The sequence below is a fragment of the Dermacentor andersoni genome, chromosome 9 (genome assembly GCF_023375885.2).
Source record: "Dermacentor andersoni chromosome 9, qqDerAnde1_hic_scaffold, whole genome shotgun sequence".
NCBI lineage: Eukaryota > Metazoa > Arthropoda > Arachnida > Ixodida > Ixodidae > Dermacentor > Dermacentor andersoni.
Genome location: NC_092822.1, coordinates 26,888,867 through 26,915,624, shown reverse-complemented (window position 1 = coordinate 26,915,624; position 26,758 = coordinate 26,888,867). Strand labels below are relative to the sequence as shown.

The following is a 26,758-nucleotide window of genomic DNA, read 5'->3' as shown; positions in this document are numbered from 1 at the left end:
GATACCTTGAACGAAGCAGTAAGTGGGAAGTGCGTCTTCTGCTACTTCGTACCAAATATTATGGCGATTACGAGTATTATTGAGTGACAAATCTAAGAGTTAAACTCCGTGCTCCATTTTTACGGTAAACTGTAACGCCCAGGCACGGGGCGCAACTTTGCTAGGTTACATATACGGCATCGATCAAGTCTTGTCGGCTCCCGCAATCGTGTTTTAAACAGCCAAACCCAACTTGATCATACCGCACAGAGCGTTGCGGGGTTGCTAAACTATTTGCGCGTGTGCTGTCTAACTCACTGCGTGTCTGCCGAGAGATGGCACCAGATGCCCTATACCCTGCAGGCTAGAGGTGACTATTTGTCACCGGCCCGCTTCGAAGAGGACGCCATTAAATTATGATCATTATTATTATCATCATCATCGTCATCATCATCATCTGCTACGGAGCACATTTTGGGTTATCAAGGTTTCGTCATTATCACCGTTGCCTAGGAATTGGGTCAGGGTGCTCCGATTTCGCGATGAAAGGTTGCCGCGTTCGTTATTCGTTAGCAGCGCACCTCGAGTGACGTCACAGTCACGTGCCAATGCAACCTCGCGTTGAATGCCGGGAACGAATTTTTTTTGTTTCAGGCATGTTTCCCCACGACGTCGGTGAGTTGACCCTCCCTTCCGCAAACGATATGCGCAGCGCCGTCGACTTCGCGGTAACCGTTGTGAGAGCTCGCTGACTTTCTTTTGCAGCAACGCCGCAGCCATCTGCCGCTGGCGCAACGAGCATCGGCGCCGGTAAGTTCACCTAGATTCTGCCGACTCTCTCTGTGTCTCTGTTGTTTTCCGTGCTCTAACTGTCAGGACGACGTAGTCGTACTTAATCTGCACCCGCCGTTGTGGAGGCATAGGGGTTATGGCGTTTCCCTGCTAAGTCCGAGCCCGCGGGACCAGATCCTGCAGGCCGCTGCGGTCGCATTTCGATGAGGGCGAAGTGCAAAAACGCCCGCGTACCATGTATCGGGTGCACGTTAAAGAAACCGAAGGCGGTCAAAATTAATACGAAGTCCCCCCACTACCGCATGCCTTATGATCATATCGTGAGAAAACACCGGATTTTTTTTTTCGCTTAACATATGGCATTTCACGGAAACGTTTTAGTGCCACCATCTTGGGCTGTTGACTTTGCCGCTTTCTCTCTGCAACAATCAGTCGCATGGTGCTACAGTCATTTCGTGCGCATGAAAGTAAGTTATTTCGTGCGAGATAAGTTCGAATGGGCGTAAGATGCTATTAGATTATGTTCAGGTGGCTTTTAGTTCAATAAGCGCGTTTGATTCATTATATACTGGTTGATATGTGTCACGCCGCCCAGTGTACATTGTGTTTGTTCTTTTTTCATCACTCTTGCTGTACCTAGGTTTCTGTTACTGGTTCTTTCTTGCATGTGTCCGTTCTGCATACACGTTGAATCTGCAGCGCGTCTAATAAAAGTAATATTAAACAATCCGCGAAATAGAGAGCCCAGTTCCCATCTTAATTTTCATAATCGGTGCTCCCAAGTTGAGGCCATTATGCCTGCTGGGGGAAACTTGACCGTGTGTCAAAGATTATATGCCCGAACGTTCCTTCTAGACCGTATAATACATACGTCGCGGTTTTCAATAGTGTGCCGCATTTCAGCCTGTTTTTATCGTCCTTCTTTTCTTTTTGCAGACAAGACTGAGTAAGTGTCCTGCTTCCTCTGGGTTGCTGCTCAGTGAATTACGACCTCACGAAGAGATTTGGTTATGCTTTACTATGACTTGCGGCTTTATTTACTCCGGTAAATTATACCGCATTCACCGGTGCACAAGTCGCATCCCAGTATAAGACGTACGCTCCAATGAACAGCCATTTTTACGAAAGCCTTTGTGTGTAAGACGTACTTTTTCGTAAAACGTGCGTCTTATGCAAAGGTACACACTGTGCAACGAGATACCACTTCATCGCCTGTCGATAGCTTGAATATATCCGCCATTTGCGAATCGTGTCCTCAGTGATGTTGAAATGTCGGCCTGCCGCACGATTGACGTGTTGAAACGCATACTCTACAGCCGTCAGCTTGAACTTTGCCGTGTAACTGTTGCGTATCTTCGTAAACGGCATGTCGCAGCTGTGTGACGAACATCGCCAGAACACAAGCGACACACACGGACAACGCTACGTACGTAAAGGAACAACGTTGTCCTCACTGCGCATGCTCCGAACGTTATTGAGTTTCAGCGATTCACGTGCGCTTTGATAACGTACGTTACTGGCGAGTTCAGCGTTCGTAACGTTCAAGCGCGCTAAGAAATAGCGTTCTCGAACTTCGCGACACCCACGGATCTCACTTCAGCGTGAATTCTCGTCATGGCTACTTTCTCGTTGATCGCCTGTGACTATCGAAATGAGCTTTCGCTTCCTCTAAATTCGCTTGAAATGTTAGTTACGAGTGCATAATGCGTCCAATTTCTGAGATCGTTCTGCATTTCCGGCATCCGTGTGCGTAAAAGAGACACGTCGGTATACCAACAGGATGGTTCTTAATGGATTGCATTCGCTTGGATACGTTTGGCACAAGACAACAGACGGCGCACTGTCTTCTAACACAGGACATTGGACGACGCTCTTTCTTTAACCTCTTTCTTACATTTGCGTTTCCGCACGTTTAACTAAGTATTGAAATTACGCGCACAGCAACGTCCCGCTAAGGTGCTTGCGCTTAACGTACATAAGACAACAAGCGCTATTCTAAAGCAGTATAATAATGTAGCAAGGAGACAATAGGTCACGAGAAGCGCGCAGAGCTACTGGTGACCTACTGTTGAAAGAGACCGTTGTGATACTGAATTGAATTCAGTGCTTTTATCTGCCAAGACCACGAGTGGCTTATGAGGCACGCCACATATTGGGGGTCTCGGGAACAATTTCGACCACCGGGTGACCTCTAGCGTGTCCCCGATGTACGGGACATTGGTGCTGTTACATTTCGCCTCCATCGAAATGCGGCTGCCGCGAGCGGGATTCGATCCCGCGACCTTGTGTTAGCAGCGCAACACCATAGCCGCTAAGCCACTGGAGCGGGCGATTGCGATAGTGCAGCACTGCACGTTCCTTATATAAGGCGCATGCATGGCGAGACTGTCCGTATATTAAATCGCTGTGTCCTCATCGCGACAACCGCTTGTAGCAAATAGTGTTACGAAGGACCAGAAACTATTGCACAGGAGGTACCGTATTTATTCGAATACAGGTCAACCTTATCTTCTCTCGTATTCTTTAAGTCACCCAAAGTGAGCTATCGACCTATATTCGTGAACAAAGAATCTCGACCTACATTGGTTAGCAAAGCTAGCTAATGCACCGAACTAACGCCGTAAAGTCAGTCCCAAGATTATCCACATTAGCTTTAAGAAATGCAGCATATACTATGCACTTTACGGCACTGATGACGACGTTGCTTCGGGTGCATGGCAAGCATGAAGTCTCTGGCAGTTCCGACAATGATGCAGCTTGTGGCATCGACTAGCGAGATATACTAATCGAGCTTACGGTATAAAAGGGTGCGTCATGTTCAAAGTTTTTCGTTTGTATTAAAAGCTTTTGGGTTGTCGACGTATATTAGAGGTAACTTTTTAAAATTTCTCGGCGAGTTAGATATGTAGGGGTCCACCTATATTCGAGTGAATACGGCATCTGCACCGTGACATTCATCTGCGCGACAAGTGTGGCTCTTGCTGCCAGTAAATTCGGAAGGGTCCTCTTGCATCGATCTCTGTCTCGAGACTGTATGTATAACTGATATTATCGTTTAAATTCTAATAGAAACGAATATTGAAACCTTTCGAATAGAGAATTCTCGGATTGGATATACGAATGGAATAGCAAAAGACACCGCTGTTACAATTTTAAATTTCTAATGAAGACTCAGGTGTGTGACGAAAACTGGACTGGTCGATCAGTCGTAGTCAAACGAAAAATTGATGCTGAAATGTCTTATTATTTATGTCCGTGGTCAGCGTCAATTTTCTTTTTCTTTGACTATGATACTTCGAATGTTCGCATGCCTCTTGTTTTGCAAATTACCAACATACCAATAACAACATTTTACTTGCTCTGCCAGTGGCAGTTAAAGCATTGCAACAGGCGCAAATCCCAGTATCGGAAGCTGCTTCCGGTAGTTCTGGTTTTCTAAGCGGTAGTCCGAAGTCTTCTTGAAATTCCCATACCCGCCGTAGTGGCTTAGCGGCTATGGTGTTGCGCATGCTAAGCACAAGGTCGCGGGATCGAATACCGGCCACTTGCGGCCGCATTTCGATGGGAGCGAAATGCAAAAATGCCCGTGTCCGGTGCATTGTGGGCATGCTAAAGAACCCCAGGGGTTCAAAATTATTCCGGAGTCCGCCACTACGGCGTGCCTCATAATCAAATCGTGGTTTCGGCACTGAAACCCCAGAATTCATTTCGATTTCTGATTCCCATGCATGCACATTAATGCTGTGTGAACTTTGTGCAGAGATGGCATCCTCGGATCGTCGAGCATGCGGATAATAGTCGTCGTTCTTGTGGCGGCGCTGTGCCTATTATTTCTCGTCGTCGCCATCATATTAAGTGAGTTTGCCTGAAGAGGGCCTTCACTTCTTCCAGTGCTGCTAAGCTTGTCTCCCGAATGTGAAAGTGCGGTTTGGGCAACTGAATGCAGTGAAATGCAATTTCATTGAGTGTCTGGTTTGACAAGGTATTGAGCACTGCGCTTATTCAGAACATCTCCGCTGCGATGAAGAACGGCTTTATGTTAATATGTGTTGCCTTCTGCTTTACGCTTTATTATTTCTTTTTTACTCACCGTTTCATCATACTACCACGCTAACAACTAGTCTAGACCCTAATTCTCTAGGCTTATTGCTCGTTTTCAGTGCAAAATGCGAGAAACAAATAGGCAGTACGAAAGAGCGTTGAATTTGAGCATGGGTTTATTCTTTAATGACCTATGAAAAAAGTCGCAGTTTCGCCCGAAAGGAGAAGCATCGATTGCAATAACAAATTAGTATACATCTATGTGAAGTAAGGGTAGTTGTATTGTAAGTCGTGTAAAGGTGTAAATATTCGCCTACTAACTAAATTGCCAAGCATGGCGTCACGCACGCACCAGGCTGACATGAACGCATCATACTCGATTACCGCGAATACTCGTTGTCAAAACACTGACGCGCAAAGCGAGCAAAGTGTCCTTCGTGCTGCCTGTAGCTTCAACGAAAGCTGAGCGCCGAGAACACAGTGCCCACGAAGCTACGAGCCGTCGGCCCACCTAGACCCTGTCCCCATCGCAGATCGCTTTCAAAATAGGAGCCGTGCGGCTGCGCCGTACGTAGTTGCCGCCAGAGTAGGAACCCCGTCCCCCTGGTGCGTTGCGCGCGACCGAAGACGGCGCGCTTCCTCCCCGCTTTCCTCCGTTGTACGCGCGTGGTGTAGCCACCATCGTCAGCTCGCCCTCGCACGCTTTCGCTCGCACGTACGTAATACGGCGCGCAACGAAGGTGCTATCGCCCTTGGACTTTATACGGAACGTTACGGCGTCGCCGACGAAGACGGTAGAAATGCCCCTGGAGCGTGCGCATAATTGCTATCGCAATGATAGCATGTTGCTTGCATCGAGTCTTGCAGCGTACATGGCGCGTGTATGGCGAAGAATATGAAGTTCGTTTATCGCTTCGTTTCACCATCTTTGCGCTGGAATAGAAGACTATGCCTAACCAATCAGCGGAGTGGAATGTAAGTTCAACTTGCTGTTTGCCACTGAACTTTCGTCATCACTGATATGTTGAATGTGACGATCGGTGGTCACATGAGCTTTCGAGTAGTTCTAGCGTAAGAATTTATTTTTGAAGATGCGCTATCACGGAGAACGTAGCTGAGAAGCTGCGTAAACACAGCTACTCGCTGAGCCTTTGACAGCAATAGCTTTTTTTCTTAATATATGGCGGCGCATGCCGCCGTACAAACGTGGTGTGTGGCACCGCAACTTGCCTGGTAGCTTGGCGTGAGTGGTGGGAAGAGAGAGCAGCTTTTCGAACTGCACACAACCGTATGTTCATGTTTCGTTCGTGACTCCCTAAATGGTCACGTGGTAATCTTTCACTACCTTTTTGAGCACGCGTTGTGTAGCAGCATTTCGTGGCGGATTCCTTGCATCGTCACATTGCAGTGACGGAGTAGAACCAGAACCGGCCCAAGTCGTTTTATTACTAATACACGTGCCAACATGCATTCAGCAGCGATTCGCAATGGCCACGCAGATTCGTGAAAGCGGAGCATTGCTCGCGTCTAACGTATATTTATTTGTTTATTTGAGTTATATATTTATTATATTTTTGTTGTATTATACATACTTTCAAGGCACAGTAGGTACACCAGAAAGGAGTGGGGAAAATACACAATATTTGCAATACAGGATATGACTAGAAAATCACACTGTAAGACACTTTGAACGGCGATATTGAAATTAGTGGTGTCCCAAATTGAGGCTGATGAAGTAGGGAGCCGGTTCCATTAATTGGAACCACCTTAATTTAATTAAATACATTCTGCAGTTTTACGTGCCAAAATCACAATCTGATTAAGAGGCACGCCAAATTCGGGAACTCGGGAATAAGTTCGACCACCTGGGGTTCGTTAACGTTCACCTAAATCTAAGTACACGAGCATTTTTTGCATTTGGGCCCCGTCGAAATGCGGCCAATGTGGCGGGGATCGAACCCGCGTCCTCGAGTCAGAAGCACAGCTGCCATAGCTACAAAGATACCCTGGTGGGTCAAAAAAAATAATCGAACGTGGATGCCTCGGCGAAGGAGCCCAATGCTCAACCATTTTTCCACAGCCACAATCGCATCACACGTGCAAATCTGAATAACAATTCAGATTTTCACGTGGCTCACCATCGCATTTGCAACAACGTTCAGAGTTTTGTATAGATATATGTGATCCTACGCAATAGCAATTGATTGTTAATAACGATAGTTCGGTAAAGCTGTCGTCGGAAGAAATTTGAAAAAACAAGGTACCGACTTAATGCTGTAGTGAGCCTTTCTTGAATGTTGGTCAACGTTTCTATATCATGATGAGGTACAGTCAAGTGCAATATGACTTGAAACATCGGTGCCCGTGGTCCAAAGAGCTCCAAGACTGTAGCTAAACCCTTTCTCTGACATTGCCAGTAACATTGGTCGAACAGGCAATGCCACCGTAGCCAACGTTTAGACAAGTGCGCTTGTCTTTGGCACAGCTCTGCCTGATGAAGGTGAGTCCTTTTGACGAAGCAGTGGTCCCATTCGGATTCCTCGTTCAACCAACGTTATTCTCTTCTCGAAGCAGCACATCAGTGTGTATGTATACGAGCTCGCATTGCAGCTTGAAGAAAGGCGTCGGTGTGAATGTTTAGTACATGGTATGTGCGGTCCTCATTTCTTTCATCCTTTGGCGTTGTTTTCAGGGCAATGTATAGCATTAACGCATGCGTTAATCAAAGACTTGCCAGCTAATAGGCTTATACCGTGCCTTGGCTACTCTGATTGGTTGGCGTGTGTGCGCTGGGTAATCAGTGAGACCCGTTCTTGTGAGCAAACACATCCTTGAACTTGTTAGATCACAGTCAATGATGTTCCTTTGGTTTCGTTCTTTTTTACTCTGAGGAAGTTCTTGGAAGGGAATGTGGCTAAAAAGGGGAATGAATCGCTCGGATGAAGCTCATTATCCTTCCCTAGGGCAGTGAATGACAACACCTGAAACACTGCAGTGACATTGCAATGGTGATACGGGAAACACGTAGCAGATTAAAAAATAAGAGCATCTAATAGTTGGAAATGTCATAAGGTGTTCTTCATAAAACTTGTTTTAGTACTAACTCAACTGTAATATATACACAATGTTGCCATGTACCCGAAGCATAAATTCAAATGCGGATTGTAGCTTAACTACCCGATTGCATTGTTCCGTTCACAACTTCACGTGCGTTTGTACCAGTGGCTTAACTGAGACTTCAAAGCTTACACTTAGGATTACTTTACGGTTACAAATCGGCTGCAGAGCAGTTACATGTCACACGCTTATGTAAATGCGAATTAGGACCAGTTATTTCCTTTTCGCGTAAGAATTTCTGTTGATGGCATAGAGAGACGTTCCAGAGCAAGTTTAGCATAAGCTACGCGAGCCCTTGGAACTCGGGGAATGGCGATCGCAATTGTTCATTGTCACTACATATGCTCTCTTGACAGCTTCACAGCGGAGCAGTGACATTTTCAGCTTAATGATTGAGGCAATTCTGCTTCTTTATATTTGTGTGCGGCACGGGAGCCACGTTAGTCACGGCTGAATGTTCTGAGAATAAGTGTCAGGAACGGAACAAGCGTGACGGCGAAGGCGCAGACCGCTACACTTGTGGCGCCAAGATACCGCAGGTGACGCTACAGCCGCGTCCGAGCTGCGTCGTATATACGGCAGCCACGAAGGTGGTGATAAGAACGATGGCGAATAGGACGCCGCCTGCTATAGAGAGAACGGTGAGCCGGCGTTTAGGACATCGGGCCCGAATGTATGTACACGCTCTGTGACTGTCTGGCGCCGTTTTCCGTCACATTGCAGTCACCGAACGCGAAGCAGAAGGCACGGGGACACCACTGGCTAGGCCTGCTCCCGATAGTACGGGGAATGGACCGCCAGCTCACGACGACAACACCGACGATGGAAATGGCGACACTAGCTTGTATGGTAAGCCGACAATAGAAACACTATGGATGGCGTAGGAAGGAAGCCACCCGCTGCTGCACTTGTTAAAGGGACATTATACTTGACAGTGATATGTGCTTTTGTCGCCTGCTCCGTCGTTTACTGCAGCCATAAGGGTGTCCCGATCTAGTCAAGCAGAAGAGTACGCATTTGGGCTAGTTGATTCATGATTACGAGCACTAAACAGCGCTAAACAACAGGACAAAGAGAGGGACACAGAGCACAGCACTGCTGTCTGTGTCCCTCTCTTCGTCCTGTTGTTTAGCGCTTTTTACTGCTCCTAGTGAGGTAATTGTTCGCATTTAGCCATGGATCTTTGGGCAATTTTGTATGATTGCCCTAAATAAGTAAAGAAAAAATTGGCATTGACACCTAAGGCTGCGCATGATGAGAATGCGAACGCATTATGCCGTTTGTAGACCTCGCAACGTCACGAACCAGCTCGAGTTATGCACTCATGACGTGGCGCCACCTCCTCCCCATTGGCTGCGCCGTCACGTGCACAGTGACGCACGCACTAGTCCATATGTTTATTCAGTCAGAACCATGGAGCCGAGGTAGCGTCGGGGAAGCATGCTTGTCTCGCACACCGGATGTGCCCGGGTTCGATTCCCACTCAGACCGAATTGTACCAAATTTTCTTTTCGAGTCCATTAATTCACTTTGTTTACTTGAACTTCCCTGAGAAATTCGACATCAATGTTGAGTATTCCTTAACGTGTTTTTACACTTTGCGCTGTCAGCGATTTTGGTGCCATCATTCGATCACGCCGACTACGACGGATTTTCTCCTAACGGGGCATACAAGGCTTTCGCCTTAGTAAAAAAAAAGTTCACCGACGATTACAATACTGCCTAATAGAGATCTTAAGCACAGCTCTACACTTGTATTTATTTCTCGATATATTGCCTGGTGCTGGTAATCTGTCTCGTGCGGCACTTTGCAAACGGAGAGAAGTGAGACGCTACTGCCCCACTAATCGGGATATCGCGAGAGGCAGCGCGTGGGTAACGTGTGGGTGCGATTCACAGTAGCAGCCACAGACGGGCCTCTGCTCATGCAGCGCTTTGTTTCCATATATGGTATCAGTGGACGCGCTCGCCACATGCTGACGGTCAACAGACGTCGGCGCGCTTCTCTGGCGCAATCTCGTAGCGGTCGTAGCCGCAGAACCTGTCTTGCACCGCACTACGCTTTTCTTCTCGCGATTTCGCCCTCACCCTCCTTCTCCGCTTTCCTCCTCGCACTTTCTTCACTGTCGCCGTTTTTCATCCCCCTCTGCGCTCGGCGTTCGCTTTTGCATCCTTCGCTGTGCTCGTTGGCTCGTGATACGCCGAGGACGCCGACGCTCAGTAGGAACGGACTACTAAGAGCTGGGCTCTAAGATAGAAATGCATTATCAGACATTTGGAATGTCGTACCGGACCCGTGAGTGCTATCTCGGATAATTGAAATGGTATCGTCGATGTATAAAGTAGAAGGCATCTTAAAGATGTACTAGCTCGAGAATGCGATTTCGCGTCGCTGTTACTTGATCAACTACGGCGTAAAGTGAAACACAAGTGTACAAGCCGAAATCGTGATGGAGTCGCACGTTGTGGCGGAGGCCCAAGCCGAAGAGCTCGTCCTATAGTTAGGCCTAAGTAAGTTCTCGTTTCTATGGGAACGCAAATGTAAGGAAGGAGAAGATGGTGATGCTTTATTGGCATCCCCTTCGAAACAAGGCGGTAGCAAATAGTCACCTAGCCAGATTGAGCGGATCAGGTATGCTATACATGCTTATCTGTCTAGCATGTTGCCTCTCATCTCCTCAATCATAATTAATTACGTCTCCTTATACTTTCTCTCTTCCTCTTATAGGAACGTCCAAACTTATGTTGTACAATTACGAGTGCTTCTAGCGGATCATTAGCATGGCGCTCTTTGGCCACATCTGGCCCTTGCGCCATTAAACATCAAATATTCATTCATTCTAGCGGATCGGGTGTTAACAATCTCTTCCCTGCTTTTTTTCTCACCAATGCTCTAAACGTCTCTTGCTTAACTTGACTCTTAACCGGTTAATGGTTTTATCCGCTTTAAATACCAGCGCTTCTGAAAGATGGACGTAACCTACGGGTCTTGCTGGGAGATCACCTTTGCATTCCGTTTAGGATATGCTGAGATTTCCTGGGAGTTTCGCTGCCACAGACTCATACCTCAACCTGTTCCGAGTACTTGCTCCGCAGTGTTTGTCCTTAGGCAACCAACTCAGGTCTCAAAAGCGAGGCACTGCCCTTGCTGTTATTGTAAAAATATTTCTTTCTGGTTTCTTTCTTGCAATTATTGTACATTTGCATTGTCTTTCTTGTTTCCAGCCCTTGCATCTAATTTGCTGTTTCTGTTTCTCTCACTTTCTTTTTGATGACTCCTGGTCATATATTTACGCTTTCAGTTACCCTGTACTTGGTTGTGGCATTTCTTGACCTCTTCCTCCATTATGTGTCCACGCCTTTAAGGTAGAGATATACTTTCCAGTAGTCGGATTCAGTTGTCAGATGGGGATTCAGATGGCGGCAGCCCTAGCTCCAACCTCAGTGCAAATTGTTCTGCGGTTTTTCTCGACCGACAAGACACGACCGGTTGCTTTCGATTCCACTTGGCTCACCTCGGGTGTGATCCACATTTTTTCCCCGTTTAGCAGTGCTGTTTTCTTTTGCCTGCCCACCTCCCCAATAATGTCCGTCAGCCCGATCGGATATCTAGCATCTGATCTGAAAAATTTCTATCGCAAGTTCTTTGTTCTGTGTATATAGGCCCCCTAATTGTAAGACATAGGCCGCCAGACCGCCTCATATGTGACATGACTGGGCGATTCCGTCAGGCCTTGCGATACGCATGACCCCAGCAACGGCTCCTTGTGCTCTAATGGATTGTATGCGCTTGAACAGCTTTGACAAAAGGCAGCAGATTAAACCACGTCCGGTTATGTTTTCATTGAGTTTGCGTTGCCATGCGGTTAGCTAAAATCGTTCTAGTCACGCTAAGCCCAACGTCTTGAAGTCGCAAGTGCTTGCGTAGATGACGATGTTTCGTGGCTCACCGACACAAAACGGTACTACGCTGACGCTGGGCACAATCTTCGCAGCGGGTCTGACGTGCGTCACTTCCGAGAGAGCTGCCAACGATACCGTCGATTATGTCCAGCTGTACCATCCGTGCGACAACGTCATCTACAGCATGGGATCAACGTGTGGGAACGTAGGACGTGAGTCGCCTTCATTCTTCTCCGATGGAAGGTTATATTCCCGTCAACTTATTCGCCTAGCCACTCCGTCAAAGTCTGCCACGACAGCTGCCTCTGCAAGGGCAAGTGAAGGCATTTGGGGCATCAACAACGCATGCAAGGAAAATTTTTTTTTGCGCTTCAGTTAAAAGACATCAGGAGGAAATAAATCCTACACGTCATGCAACACGCGACACACGAGTTCCTCACCACTGAAAACCCGTTCAATTAATGTGCGAAGCTTGAAGATCGGAGAGCCTATGTAAATCGTCAATAATTTGGAGTCATACAGAAGAGAAAAATGGTTAAAGAGGGAACCACGCTTTCAATTGAAATATTGCGAGTGGTTTATTTATTTTCATAGTTGGAGGGCATTTCTTCTACGTTTCAACGGTGTTTCTTTCTTGCTTTTTTTTTAAACAACGGCGATGTATTCATAACACAGACATAAAATCACAAGATTACTAATATAAGCAAAGTAGTTGATGCTGTGGACGGTTTATTTTGATGAACGCCGAGCAAACTGCCCACTAAGATGAACGTAGGTACGACGAGAAGAGCAGCAATACGGGCTTGTTCGTGGAACTTGACAAGAACGGTTAAGGGCAAAGAAACACGAGGACAAAAGAAGGCATGGCGTACCTAAAGGCGCTAATAACACGTGTGGTGATCTGTGAACACTCATTTAATCTCAATGAGCCTAATGATTTCATCTACTGCCATATTAAGTCATTTCAAGGGACAAAGGCATTCGCGTTTATTCAGTCATAACATGCCCTTTATTTAAAAAAGAAATGTTAAGCAATTTGTTTTTAGCTATGATCGACAGACTATTGTCTCAGCACCTAGATGAATCAAATAAGTGCATAAATCAAAGGTTACCGTAACGATATTTAAATAATGTTGCGACGTCAGAAACTCGGGGGCCAAAAGCATCGATCAGCAGTAGTAGTAACCAGATTGGTCTTTCAAGGCACGCGGTAATATCTTCTTCTTTGTTGTCTTTTCTTTACGTGCCGAATAGTGCTTATCGACATCGTCCTTACCGCATTAAAGACGCGGCAACGCGTAGGCAGTTTTATTGTTTTTTTTTTGGCACCGCACATTTGAGTGTCTGCAATACGTGTTGTGATGACGTCGTATCGTTTGTACGCGAATGACTATTTCCTTGTCATGACTGTTGACGTGTCTGTAGATCTCGTGCGTGAGTTTTATGGTATGCCTACTGTTTTTGTTCGCGAGTGATTTGCATGTGCTCTCCTTTGCTGTTGCCGACGTGTATCTCATAGGGGATGTGGGTTCGTCAAGCTGTCCTATCATCTGTAAATTTGCTCTACGTTGTGGGATAGAAACTTTCGCGCTGCTCACTTGACGCTTGCATTTCATTCGTCACCGGCAGCGAAGGCGGGCCTCCAGGCGATCGCTGCGCTGGGTGAGGACAAGGTCAAGTACGTCGGCTTCGACTACGATGGTTCCCAGGACGTCGCATGCTACGCCAGTCTGGGCCGCATCGACGGTTGGGAGAAGAACGGCTACGCGGCCCTGAGCGTCGTACTGGCAGACGACTTCTCAGACGTTGCCGATGTGATGGCGAAAGTAAAGGTAAGCGCGTTCCCAAGTTGCCATCGGGCGTCCAACGTGCAATGGTCTGTACACTTTAGGCAAGAGTATTTAGACCAGACACTCTTGTAAACATTGCATACGAGCGTAGTGTCAGCTTCGGCTTTAGCTTTCTATTTGTTGCATTTTGAACAAGGTGAAATGCAGGAAAAAGAAAGGGCCCGTGATCTGCGCATTGGCTGCGCGTTAATGAACCTCAGGTAGTCAAAATTAATCCGAAGTTTCTCGTTACGGCGCGCCTCAATCAAATCGTAGTTTTGAAACGTAATATTTCAAGGTATAATTTTAAGTGCGTACGACTGCTTTCTTGTATCTTTATGCGAGGGCATTTTTTATTTTTACCATGAGAACCACCACTGCATGATTAGTACAGTTGTATTAAACGGGAAGTTGGGAGCAAGAACGACAAGTTCTGCGGTCACTGCGCGTCAGTTTTAATCGCGGAATTTTGTTTTCTTCCCCTACCTTCAGTACCTTGTCACCTTAATCTGAGAAAACTTTATTTTAAGCTGCGGTGCGGGTGAATTGAAACTGTTTATCAAGGAATTCGTTGTGTAAGGTTTCACTTTGTGCAGCCGTGATCAAGTTTTAGACCAACCAGGATTCAACACATACGTCACACGCTCATGTCCTGTGCATCCCGGGCACAGCGTCAGTTACAAAACTAGCATAGATAGTGGTGTCAAATATCCTTCTAGGTATCGTTATCATCGCTGTCATCATCGTTGTCGTCACTGTCATCGTCGCCGTCATCTTCGACGTCATCGTCGTCATCGTCATCATCCTACTTATGTCCACTTCAAAACAATGACCTCTCCAGCGATCTCCAATTGTCCTTGTCTTGCGCCAGCTTAGAACATAAATTTTCCCGTGGAAATTTCCTAATCTCATCACAATACTTCATTCTCTAGTCTCCCCGACTGCGCTTCTCCTGTCTTGGCATCCATTCGGTAACTTTGATAGATCACCGGGTGTCTGACCAACGAATTACATGTCGCTCTAGGTAATGCTATAAGAAGCGCTATGGGCTTGATTTAGCACCCGATATGCCCTGCGATGATGAAGATGATGATTTATTGGCATCCGCTTTGAAACGGCATGGTGAAAAAGTCATCTAACCTATTTGATTTAATAACGTATGCTATACACGTTCTTTATCTAGTATTTTTGTGCTTCAAAATCTAGCTTGTACAGCTAGTCATGACTTTAAGAGATCGGGTCGTATCAATCTCCTCACTGCTTTCTTTCCCCACGAACACTCTAAACGTGTCTTGCTTATCTTGTCTGCTGACCGGTTGATGCTTCCGTCCACTTTAAACCCAAGCTCTTGTGGAAGGTGTACGCTACCTGTGGGTACAACTGGGCGAATATATTCGCCTTCCATTAGGATGTGCTGAGTAGCCTCCAAATTTTCGCTGCAGCATAGACATGCTTCATCTATTTCCAAAAATGTGCTCCAGGTATGTTCTTGTTGTTAGGCAAACGGCTCAAGCCTCAAAGCTGGCTGGCATCGCGGCATAAGCCGGAGCGCCCTCGCTCGGAATTCGCACGCAACTCCACCACCGCGCTATGCCGAGACTTCCTCGCACATTTTGTTCGCCAGGGACAACATGGCCACAATTGTCACATGACCGGCGCAATTGGAGAACTATGGGTGAGGCCTTTGTCCTGCAGTAGGCGTAGCCAGGCTGAAGGTGATGATGATGATGATGATGATGATAATTGTTCGCGAGTAAAACAAGCGACTTGCTGGGGCTGCGCGAAGCAGCACTTCATCCACCACATCGGGCACCACCTCGTCTAGATATTACTGCGACACAAACTACAAGGGCGAATCAGAAAGATTTGCCCCTATTTCTTATTATCCAAAAAATAGGTACGACAGGTAAATACAAATATAAGTACTATTCTGCGTACCTTGCACTATTTTCCCGCATATTCCGCACAGAGGTTCAGACATTTGTCCCTTCACAGCGCTAAACTTCAGAAACGCCGTCAGTCAGCGATGCCCGCCGCCTCCCGTGACGCTTATCGTCATGTAAGACTTCACGGCCTTTTGCGAATTCGCAACACCACCAGCTCGCACTTCTCAAAGCGAGACACCTTTTCCCATACGTGGGCTGCATTTCCCGGTGCTTCGTCTATTGGGCGAAACTGCGAATTCTCATTTTAGCATGCATTTGACATGGTTCGACTAATGCTCTTAACTTCGTCCAGTTGCCATAGATGTGCATTGACTTTATTTATAGTAAATGAACATAACTCTTCAAGGTTTCAATAAGCAGTGCTAAGATATATGCAGTAAAACACCCTTCACCAACTGATGTTTCTTTTGATTGCCGTGCTTAATTTTGCGTAACCCTCCTGCGTGAGCGCCCTGACTGCCTTCTTGGTATTACGTGTGTTACTTTTATTGCTCTTATATGCATGTTCCCGTTCCCATAATTCCTCTTGTGCTGACAATATTCTTTTTCTGGTCATACAAATTACCAATGTTTATTACTCATGACTGCCCCTCCTCCTTGCTATGTAAATCTCCGCTAGGAGCCTTCACAAGAAAATAACTTAACTCGATGATGATGATTAGGATCACCTTTGGCGATCGAGCGCTTGCTGTGCGCGCGTTGGCGTGACCACCTATTATCTTATCTTGCTTCCCGAAGTTCGCCTTCGACGCCATCAAGGGAACGAGTGCCGTGGACATGCCGAAGATTGTCGGAATCAAGATCAACCCAGCGGACGCCGACGTGACGAAGGAAAACGCAGAAAAGCTCCGCGATCTTCTGAGCGGGTAAAACCTTTTGCTTTCCTTGCTGCGAGGTCTTATGCCAGCACGTGCAAAAGTGCGTGAACCCTTACGCTAGCAAACGCTGTAGCTACATATGTCGAGACATTAGAGATTTTTCTTTTTTAGCTTTGCGTGACACGTTACCGTATTACGTCATACGTCGGGCCCACTGGCCATGTCCTTCTGACTGCCGTTCCGGTTACTGCACTTAACGTAACAGAGCAAACACCTAAGACGAACCACAAAAAGAAAGACACGACACACACTGGCGCTGACTATCAACTGACTATAAAAAAAATAAAGTTGATAGTCAGCGCCAGTTTGTGTCGTGTCTTTCTTTTTGTGGTTCGTCTTAGGTAACGTTAAGTTCGGAATTATGTACCAACTAGGCCCAAATGAAGTTTTACTGAAATTCCGGTTACCGCAATTGCGTGACTGACGGTAACCAGACCAGCCCTCGACCGCCCGCCTGGATTCGAATTCGCCCTTGCGGCATGCTCTCCATCGTGGATGCGACAAATGTAAAACTAGTTCATTTTCTTAGGAACAAAGTATTGGCGATCTTTTATCGTTTTGTTTTAGATACGCCCTATCTTTTGACGCTGCTATGCCTGGATAGACGTCACCGAGCGGGAAGGTGTTCAGATTTCCACCCGGCAGGAGGCGGCACAGCATTAGCGTCCGTGATGCGTTTTGTTGATGCGGATGTTGATGTCGGCGGAGAAGTTGCGCATGCGGAAAAGGTCTAACGTACCACGTAAACCTACTGGGTACCGCGCAAAGCTAAACCTCTCTGTTTACCTTGACGTGAAAACAAAGGCTGCAACCTTTTCCACATGGTTAAAGAAAGGAAGATTCAGGTTGGAACCGCATCATGTGAAGCATTTGGCCTCGCGTTTCGTTGCCAGGACGTGCTCCCTCCGTGGACTGCTTCGCGGCAAGTCTACGCTTCGCTGGCACAGCACGCCAGGCCTTTCGCACCTCCCTCTCATCAGCACCAATTTCGTCACCTGCGTCAACCTAGAATTTAGAAACAAGCTCCTCCAACGGAAACGCAGTTCACCTGCCTTTCACTTCTGAAAGATCGCGGAGGCAGCTGGAGTCCGCTGCCATCTTAATGGCTTTGCCATGCTGATGTAAATGCTATAGGCTAATTGGAAAACAAAAGCTAATTGTTTCAGGGCAAGATATGGCTGAGCAGTGGTATCAAGGCCACACGTAAAATTTGCCCAGGACGTTCAGGTTTCATCCTGAAATCAGTGTCGCAGAGACTGATCTGTACGGAGAAAGCAGTTGTTTTGAATACATGAACCGATTGACTTTAGGCAAATGTTCGATTCTAATTGGCTGACGCAGTGTATTCGAGTTGGACCGTGTGCATAGAACCTTGCAATTCTTATTTGGTCGCCGACTTTAAGTTATGATGGAATCAGACGTTCGCGGAGCTGTTCCCGCTTCTTTTAAGGAAATCGTTGTTATGCAAGGTGATGCGCGTGCCAATATTTTCAGGACTTTTGCTGTCACAGAAAAGAAGAGGGCTGAAGTTGACAAATCTTATTTTTATAGTTGCGTCAGTTGCCCAATGCGTCCGGCTGCGCCGCTGTAGGACCCTACTTCGAAACTCGCCAAGGGATGCATACAGCGAAGCTGGTAGCCTCTAGTTAACCGGCATTCTTCGTGGGCTTGGTGCTCACCCAAAAAAAAAAAAAAAGCAGTATGGCCTCGATGTATGTGTGAGCGGCCGCGGCCACTCGCAGTCCTCAAAAGGCGGCTGGAAGACGTTTTTGAGATTCCGCGTAGCAGAATTATGTTTTCTCGTATATTCGCATCATAATCCGAAGCTATCGTGTCTGCAGCTTGTGTGTAGTTTGTACTCTACGAATTCTCTGATGCGATTTACTTTGAAAAAATTGAGTTAGTTCAATAACGCACTTGTGCTTGGCGGAAGGCCTAGAGGAGCGAGCACGTATGCAGCACTTCCGCACACGTGCGACCGCGCGAGACGTACGTCGGTTGAAGTGGTGGTGCTTGTCTAGCGTCGTCTAACGTCATCTAACGTCGTCTAACGTCAGTTGAGGTGGTGGACTTGTCAAACGTCGTCTAGCATCGTCTAACGTCGTCTAACGTCAGTTGAGGTGGTGGTGCTTGTCAAGCGTCGTCTAACGTCATCTAACGTCGTCTAACGTCAGTTGAGGTGGTGGTGCTTGTCTAACGTCGGTTGTGCTTGTCTAACGTCGTCTAACGTCAGTTGAGGTGGTGGTACTTGTCTAACATCGGCTGTTGTCTAACGTCGCCTAACGTCGTCTAACGTCAGTTGAGGTCGTGGTACTTGTCTAACGTCGGTTGTGCTTGTCTAACGTCGTCTAACGACAGTTGAGGTGGTGGTGCTTGTCTAACGTCGGTTGTGCTTGTCTAACGTCGGCAGCGCTAGCTTCGCCCTACACCAACCTCGATTTTTTTTTTATTTGGGAGCCTACTGGAAAACTGCTCGTCAGGGGCAAAGATGCTTCTGCATTTAGAAGATTCACACACGACATTTCTCTCCTCACCATTTCTCAGCAGTCGGCGGGCGGGATGTCGCTGGCGTACGCGATAGTTTTCGCAAGTTTTAAGCAAGACAACTTAGACAAGTGTTTACTAACATATTGAAAGGAATCACGCGAAATGAACTTATCTTCAAGGTGAACAGCATTTCTAATGCGAACGTAAGAGCAGTGGTGTAGTTAGGCTAGGGCGGATTATTTTAGTCCGCGTCACATTGTACTGCACAAATTTTGTTCTGGTCATTCAAGCGAGAAGACACGAAATTTGGGAATATGAAACCACGTGGAAGCAGGACTATTCTATTACGTTTTGCAAGTAATGGTTGCGGTGGACTAGAACTATATATATTCGATACGGAGTAGTATTTATTTCTCTGTGCCCTATGATGTTAAATTTCTTTTATGTGATGCTCTTGGTCAAGTTGGGTCTATGCATTCGGGGGTGGTTAAATGACTCTGCACTCCGCCTTCGTGGCGTGGAGTCACCTCGAACCCTAGAGGCCACGTAAGGTCACTGCTATCTCCAAAGAAGCCAAGGTCGTACACCTGGAGGAAACTAACGAGAGAAAATCACGGGCAATAAGTGAGAGAAGACGCTAACAAGGACTCACTCGCTACTGAATTTTGTTTAGGAAGAGTAGCTAGCATGCATGTTCAAAGATCACGTGTGCGTCTTGTCAGCTTGATCCAAGCGACGCAAGAAACGAAGCGTCGCTTGATTATCGGAAGTCAAAATAGTACGTAGCCACCTTATCAAGCAGCAGAATTGAGGACTTTTATTATTCTGTACGTCCCACCTTGTCTGTTAGAAATAGAAAAATGAACTGATTCCTCTTTAGGAAGCAGGAGATGTGATGATTCGTTAAAGCGCTCATGAATATGGCTCGTCTTGTTTATGTACTCTGAATTTCCGGTTAGCCACCTTTCTGTATTATTTACAGCGTGTCCCTGGTGATATTCCAATCGCACCCCGAAAGAGACGTCGTCCCCTGCACTATTGGAATAAGCGATGCCTTAATAAGCAAGGTGAGAAGGATTCTTTTCCTACATTATAACAGCGTACGCTACTAACTGTTAATGCTTTGAAAATCTGTTCTCCTTTCTGCGCATGCTCTGTGAGTTAGGTAACGTAACTACGGCAAACGTTTCGTCACCCGTCGCTTCCGCTTCGGTGCGACATGTCTTGAAGCCTACGCTTTCGCTGTCGTTGGTCGCCAATAAATATTGAATATAAGCTTCTGTTTCCTTCTCAATTGTCATATGTCGCAAGTTATGAGCGGCTTAAACCTCCCAATTTTCGAGATTGTCTGGTGATTTTGGCGACCCTAGCCTTGGCCCCTATCGTGATGCGTCGACATGAATTGTCTTGGCACGGGTAGGCATCGAACCAAGCATGAAATTGCGTTACGTATGCTTAGACCGTTAAAGCTAAGCTCTCTTTTCCTATTCCCTTGGGCTTGGCGTTCATCGTTTCCTTACTGGATATATTTGTAGGCACACATATATAGAAAGGTTATACAATATGTTCCAAGTACAAGTGCCAGCTAACTGGCTTATACGAACCCTGTATGCTGACGGTCAAAGAATAGTTCGTGTCGGCGCACCTCAGTTTGGCGCAATAAAATTTAAGAAAAACTGAACACACAATGCCGTTTCGCAGGAATCTCTAAAGCATACTGAGCTCTTAATGGAATAGCGGATTACATAAATTTAAATTCAGTTGGCTTGTTTGATTTACTTGATTTTATGTGATTAACCCTTTCGGTATGCGTCTTTGGGTGCCTGCCCATTCTGTTATAATGCTCCAGAATTGCCCCAGAATGCTCCAGTGTCACTACAGAATGGGTATGTGCGAAAGTGACACAACTGGTATAGAGCAGCAAATGCACTTGCATACACGTGCCAATGTGACACAAGTGGCACAGACGTTGTGACACTCTTTCGGTGCATAAGTATAACTATGGCGTGAGATAAGTTTCATTGGAAGAAAATAAACATAATTGTACGGTTCCCTTTTAATGGTATAGCATTTATTTAAGCCCTACGCTTCACATTGACTCCGACAGGTTATTTGCATCTCAATAACACTTATTTGCGCTTCTGTTCCCGTACGCTAGAAAAATTCGTCCCGTCATGGGCGCCTTGAAGTCGTGCAAAGGGTTTGTGTGACCTTTATTGCATGTATTTCTTTGTGCAGTAGAGTCACTTGCTTTTCATCTCCCTTCCTGTGCATTTTGCGTTAGTGTTTTTGCTTTCCTCAGCACTCTAACCATGTTCCATAATATTTGCACCGGGTCGTCATGCTTGGATTATTAGCCGCGCACAGACACCATACCTTTGCAATCAAAGTGGGCGTGGAAACGCTCACGGAAGGGCAGACGTGAAAAAGATATAACAGACTGCCCTATAGCAGTCGCAGGCATAAAATCTCAACGTAGAAGTAAAGGATGGCCACATGAAATCCATCGCTTTGCGTGTGTCTATAGCTAGCGTCACAGCTCATATCTGTGCAGTGAACCGATCATACCACCGGTAAGTACTAATGAGTTAACGCTGCACGTGAAACTTTGCTTTACTGTTAGCGCAGCGATGATCGTATACGTTCCACTAAGAGAAGCAGAAGGCGACACGATCGAAAATGTCCAGAATGTTACGGTACGTATAAAGCAGTCACCGGTTGTAATGACCGCACTCCAGGGAACTAAGACAGCCTTGTCTGTGCGCAGGTGGCTTACTTTTTCAGATTTGGCAGGGCCGTCGCTTAAACGAACCCCCCCCCCCCCCCCCCCCCAATAAAAAAAAGAGAACGCGTATTATGCTGCGTAGTAACCCCATGCGTTTATTGTTTATTTCCATGCAAGTTGTAAGAGCCGCAAGAAGCAACAAAGTAAGAAAAAAATAGGGGCGGGGCCGGAACACGGGGCTTCCTTTCCTTCCCTTGTTGCGGCTGTTATACCTCGCAAGGCAAGAAGAAATAAAGTAAGCTCGTACACGGTTGGTAGTCAGCACGAAATGTTCTTTTTTTAGTGCCCTTTCCTACAAGCGCTGGTCCTCTATAGAATCTGAACTATATGCTACGCTAACCGGCTCGAGTTATATTATTTTGCATAGTTTCGGTTTCACTATGGGAACCTCGTTTCGTCGAATCCATTCCAGAACAACGTGATCAAATTAATGCGAGATATTCACCTGCCCGTCGCCATATCTACGACCGCGGCGTTGGTTCTAATCACTACCGACGGTCAACAGACGGAACGTGGAAGCCACTGCGTGGGCCTAAACCTTGTTCCCCGTTCCACTGTGAGTACCAAGAAGCTATATATATATATATTTATTTATTTATTTATTTATTTGATACTGTCAACCCCATTCTTCGGGTCATTACAGGGAGGGTGATGTGTGAAGAATACATGATACATACTTTTCTTTCTATGTACCATACACATTCATTGGCGCTCTTGGTAGTTAACAGCAACAACGAGAAAATAAAGTAGCAAAGAACAGTAGCTATACAAAGAAAAGTAAACAAAAATGTTCGTAGCAAAAATTTAGTATGCATCCTCGCAATAGAAAGTATCTAACGTATTTTCGAATTCGGCAGAGCCCTCGTTGCTCACAACTGCATTAGGCAATCTGTTCCACATCTTAATCGTGTCAGGAATAAATGCATATTTATTTATTTATTTATATATATATATATTTATTTATTTATTTATTTATTTATTTATTTATTTATTTATTTATTTATTTATTTATTGACACGTGTACTTGTATGTCTATATTGGGCGACCACGTTTCACCAGCTAACAAATTCTATCACACAGCGCAGGACGCGCCTGCATGCATCGGAAGTTTCTCGAAAGTTATCGATGGTTCTGTCCGCTGTCTGTTTTTACCGAACCTTGTGTTATGTGGTTCCATCGCGTGACGCGAATGGTGTAGAACTTTGTGGAAGACATGCGGGTCCCAGCGATTAGTCTGGAACGCTCGACGACTGATCTATAAAAGCCGAGCGCTTGACCCGCTGATCAGATTTTGAGGGTCACTGACTGTGTTCGCCGTTGTCGCCGTTCTTTAAGTGTAGCCTGTTTTTGTGGGCACAGGTTCGCCTAAATGATTCATATATCGGTTCGCCGATGATTCATATATATATATATATATTTATATATATATATATATATATATATATATATATATATATATATATATATATATATATATGAATCATCGATTTCTGTCACAATTATAACGTTACGCATGGTTAACTTCATTTTTTTTAAGTTCGCTTTTTCTTCGTGTCTCTTCTTTTGGCTTCAGCGATGTTCGCTCATTGGAAGCGCAGCTCGAGATGGGCACAGCGTCCCTTCCGGATTCTCCAATACGGTTGTCATAGAATACCTCACTACCGCTTCTGCAAGCTCACTGGTAAGCTTGACCTTCATTACGGGTCAGGGCTAGATGGTTCAATATTATTGCACCGTATACAGCCTCAATATAGAGACAGGACTAAGAGGCAACGCGGCAAATGGCTGACTAGCAACTGAAGTATATATTTGAGGCAAAGGAAACACATATGAAAAACACATCTAGGCGCAGATAAAGAAAGAAGTGCACACGTGAATGTTCGGCATTCAGAGAACAACAAACAAAAAATATTCGTGCTGTGTTAGCGTATTAGCTTCCTGCAATGTCAATGAGCAACTTTAACCAGGAAAAGGTGCTTGGTACACCAGAAAAAAAAAAAGAAAAAACTTGAGCAAATTCTTTCGCACTCGAGTTACTTGACTTTGAAGGTAATTCAACAGGAAGTCATTATCATAGCTCCGCAGTGATGCAGTTTGTTGGAGTGCTCTTCGCTAACAGATCGGATTACCGGTGGTCTATCCGAGTAGTGGAACGAGTGCCAGTGGAAAGAAAATTCCATTGAAGACGGGTTAAGAAGTTAATTGACGCGAGAAGATTTGGAAACTTGCAGGCATTGGTAGAGACGTCTGGCGCTATAGCGAAGGTGTCATTCCTGCAGTGAATGTGAAATAGCCAGATGACGATGATGACTAGTCAGTCTTGAGAACTTTATTGCATAGCTTCTTATATACAATGTTTCAGATGTTGTATTAAAACTATGTACTACACTCAATTTATTGCAAATAAAGCTTCGCAGAAAGACAAACATTACATTCGTTTGTGCAGATCAGCGCGCTCTAAATAACGGACGATCTTTGTTTTTTACTGATACAGCAAACAGAACGATGATAATTACAGCCTTATCTTCTGAAAACAAGGTATCGGGCGTTTCTTGCTGCTTCATCTTGGTATTTTTTCGTGATAATGATGCAGAAGCTTGATCACAAAGGCCTGATTCGAAAAGGTTGCACTACTTCTTAATAAGTCTGTATTGTAAAATTCATTTGTAGTATGAGCAGAAGACAGGGAAACACCGATATTTCTGCAGATGAACAAATTTCACTATGAATTAAATTCCTCTAAACTAAACAGACTCAGTTCTTCTCATGTGCTCTAGATTAAAAATTCTCTTGTGTGCTCATGTCTCATGTTCAGCATTTCGATGTGTACGAACGCAGCCCCCAAGCTGCATGAATTCTCCATCTGCTGACACACGGTGCTGACCATAATATCAAATTTCTCGGCGAACTTCGCTTATACTCGTACTGATATAAACGTTAGAAACTGTGAAACGTACGCGTTTAGGAACTATTCGCTATGCAGTGCACCACGCAAACCAGCACTCGCTTCGGTATTCTTATCGTCGCTCATATTATTCTATTGCTTCGAGTTTTGACGATAGTTAACGTTTCTTTTAAGAAACAAGAGGCGTAGCTTTCATGTGTCTTCCGCTATGCGCTGTTCGTACAAAATTCGCTTCCTTTGTTTACGCTTGTGGTGCATAACGAACAACGCAATCACAGCTGCCTGACAGATCGGTGAGGCACCGGACGAAATACGGCGTGGCCGTGTTCAACCTGGATTATTACTACCTGGACCAGTACCCGGTGTGCCCGTCGCTCAATTTGAGCGCGTTCAAGCTACCCAGACCAGACAAGACAGTGACGGCCACCTAAGTCGCGGCGACTGTCCACGATATAGCGCGTGTGAGAGCAGAGTAATAAACCATAACGATACCTGCGTGGAACCAGAATTGAGTCGTGTCTGCCGTATCCACGATTTTCTTTTTATCGCTCCCGTGGAAGAAGCGCCCGTATCCGCGACAGTGAATTGCTTCGCGACGGTACTTTTTACGTTTTTTCAAACCGTGTCGTTTGTCTGGTTGCTTGGCTATACGATTTTTTTAATGCGCTAGCATTTAATGGACAGCTGAAAGAGTACAACATTTAGCATGCCGAAGCATTTTGACCAGTGGCCGAGAAGACGAGCTCCCGGCGTGAGAGGAGGACAACAACGGTTACGTTAGGTAAGAGGTCTAGGGTTTGATACAGCCCCAGAAAAGGCGGAGCAGCTGGTTGGTTGACTAAATGTATTGATGGAACAGCTGGCGAATTGAAGACGGCTGCAAATGTATAGTAGGAAGAAAACAGGGGATAGAATGTTCGCTGCAAGTCGTATGCAAAAGGATGAATCTTAGGCAGTTATCGAAAGACAATGAGGTCCCAGTTGTAACCCATTACACTCGCATGATCAATGATATATATGTTATTGTTGATGTCCCAAATATACATTTAATCTTTGTAAAAACGCATCGATGAACGCTTCGACCACTCAGAGTTCTGTAGGAAGCACCACAGCGTCAGCCTATGACTTCTCAGTCGTATGCAGTCGTCGGCGTGGCAGGGCGTTAACACTGGCGTTTTGCTCAGCACAAATTGATTTAGAGGCATTCAGATAACCGCCCTATAGAAACAGCTAAATAATCCCTTACCGCTACCCGCGTCCCAGTATATGGATCGATCACTGTGCGGGGTTTTCCTATTCACTTGCCGTCGTAACATATCGGCCGGACGCATTGCACTGTAAGCAACCAACTGGATTGCTGTACTAAAGCTTTCATGTAGCTGTTTTTTTTTTTCCTGCACTGGTGTGTCTGCCTGTTTGGTTTATTCAAGAGCCTTCCGTTTTCTTTCTTGCCCATGCATGCACTGTTTTCATCGTATCTGATCGATGTTCATTGAACATAGCGGATGTTGGGAGTGCAGGCAAAAAAGGCCGGAGGGCAATTACCCGAAAGGTTACTAAAATATTCGCAGAGGGGCGTCGTCGCATTGCGTCCGTATCGACCCATACTGATAAGGCATATGCGAATAGCTTCAACACGTGCGCAGTAATTGTGTCCTTACATGATCACTTGCGCAGCCTGGCCTTATGTAGTAGTAAGAGTTATTTTAGTACGCGACAAAATTAGTAATACGCGCATGCATACTTATGGCCGTTATCCAAACCGTTGTTTCGTAGTGCTACATATAGTTTGGCGTAGATTACCCGAGTTTTCGTTGGGTAGTTTTCTTGCGTAGTATCACTGGTCATGTGTGTATGTGTATGTGTATGTATATATATATATATATATATATATATATATATATATATATATCTGCGGCCGTGGTATCGGTACATCTTTGAATGCCGTTATAAAAGCTGCGTAACACGCACATTTATTCGTACCCAAAGTTTTGTTCACCATTTCCCTCTTCCGTCGAGCTGTCAATCAGTGGTAACGTCCATTAGCTTTCACGTTTTACTTTACAAGTATGACATTTTGGGCGTGCAATTTGCAT

At 45.7% G+C, this 26,758-nt stretch overlaps 1 protein-coding gene across 3 annotated transcripts; it reads left to right on the top strand.

The window, feature by feature from the left end:
- Window positions 1-565: 565 nt before the first annotated feature.
- Window positions 566-25,170, top strand: LOC126527506 (uncharacterized). Of its 3 annotated transcripts, XM_055068688.2 has the most exons (10): window positions 587-789; window positions 4,532-4,626; window positions 8,653-8,778; window positions 11,925-12,044; window positions 13,462-13,664; window positions 16,346-16,473; window positions 19,955-20,039; window positions 22,170-22,313; window positions 23,331-23,438; window positions 24,941-25,170. In XM_055068688.2, exons 2-10 carry the CDS (start codon window positions 4,557-4,559, stop codon window positions 25,091-25,093), a joined length of 1,137 nt encoding a protein of 378 aa, XP_054924663.1. In that variant the 5' UTR covers window positions 587-789; window positions 4,532-4,556; the 3' UTR covers window positions 25,094-25,170. The 3 variants fall into 3 exon arrangements, with proteins under 3 accessions (XP_050031292.2, XP_054924664.1, XP_054924663.1); XM_055068689.2 differs by lacking the exon at window positions 11,925-12,044 and having other exon boundaries at window positions 573-789; XM_050175335.3 differs by lacking the exons at window positions 22,170-22,313; window positions 23,331-23,438 and having other exon boundaries at window positions 566-789.
- Window positions 25,171-26,758: the final 1,588 nt, after the last annotated feature.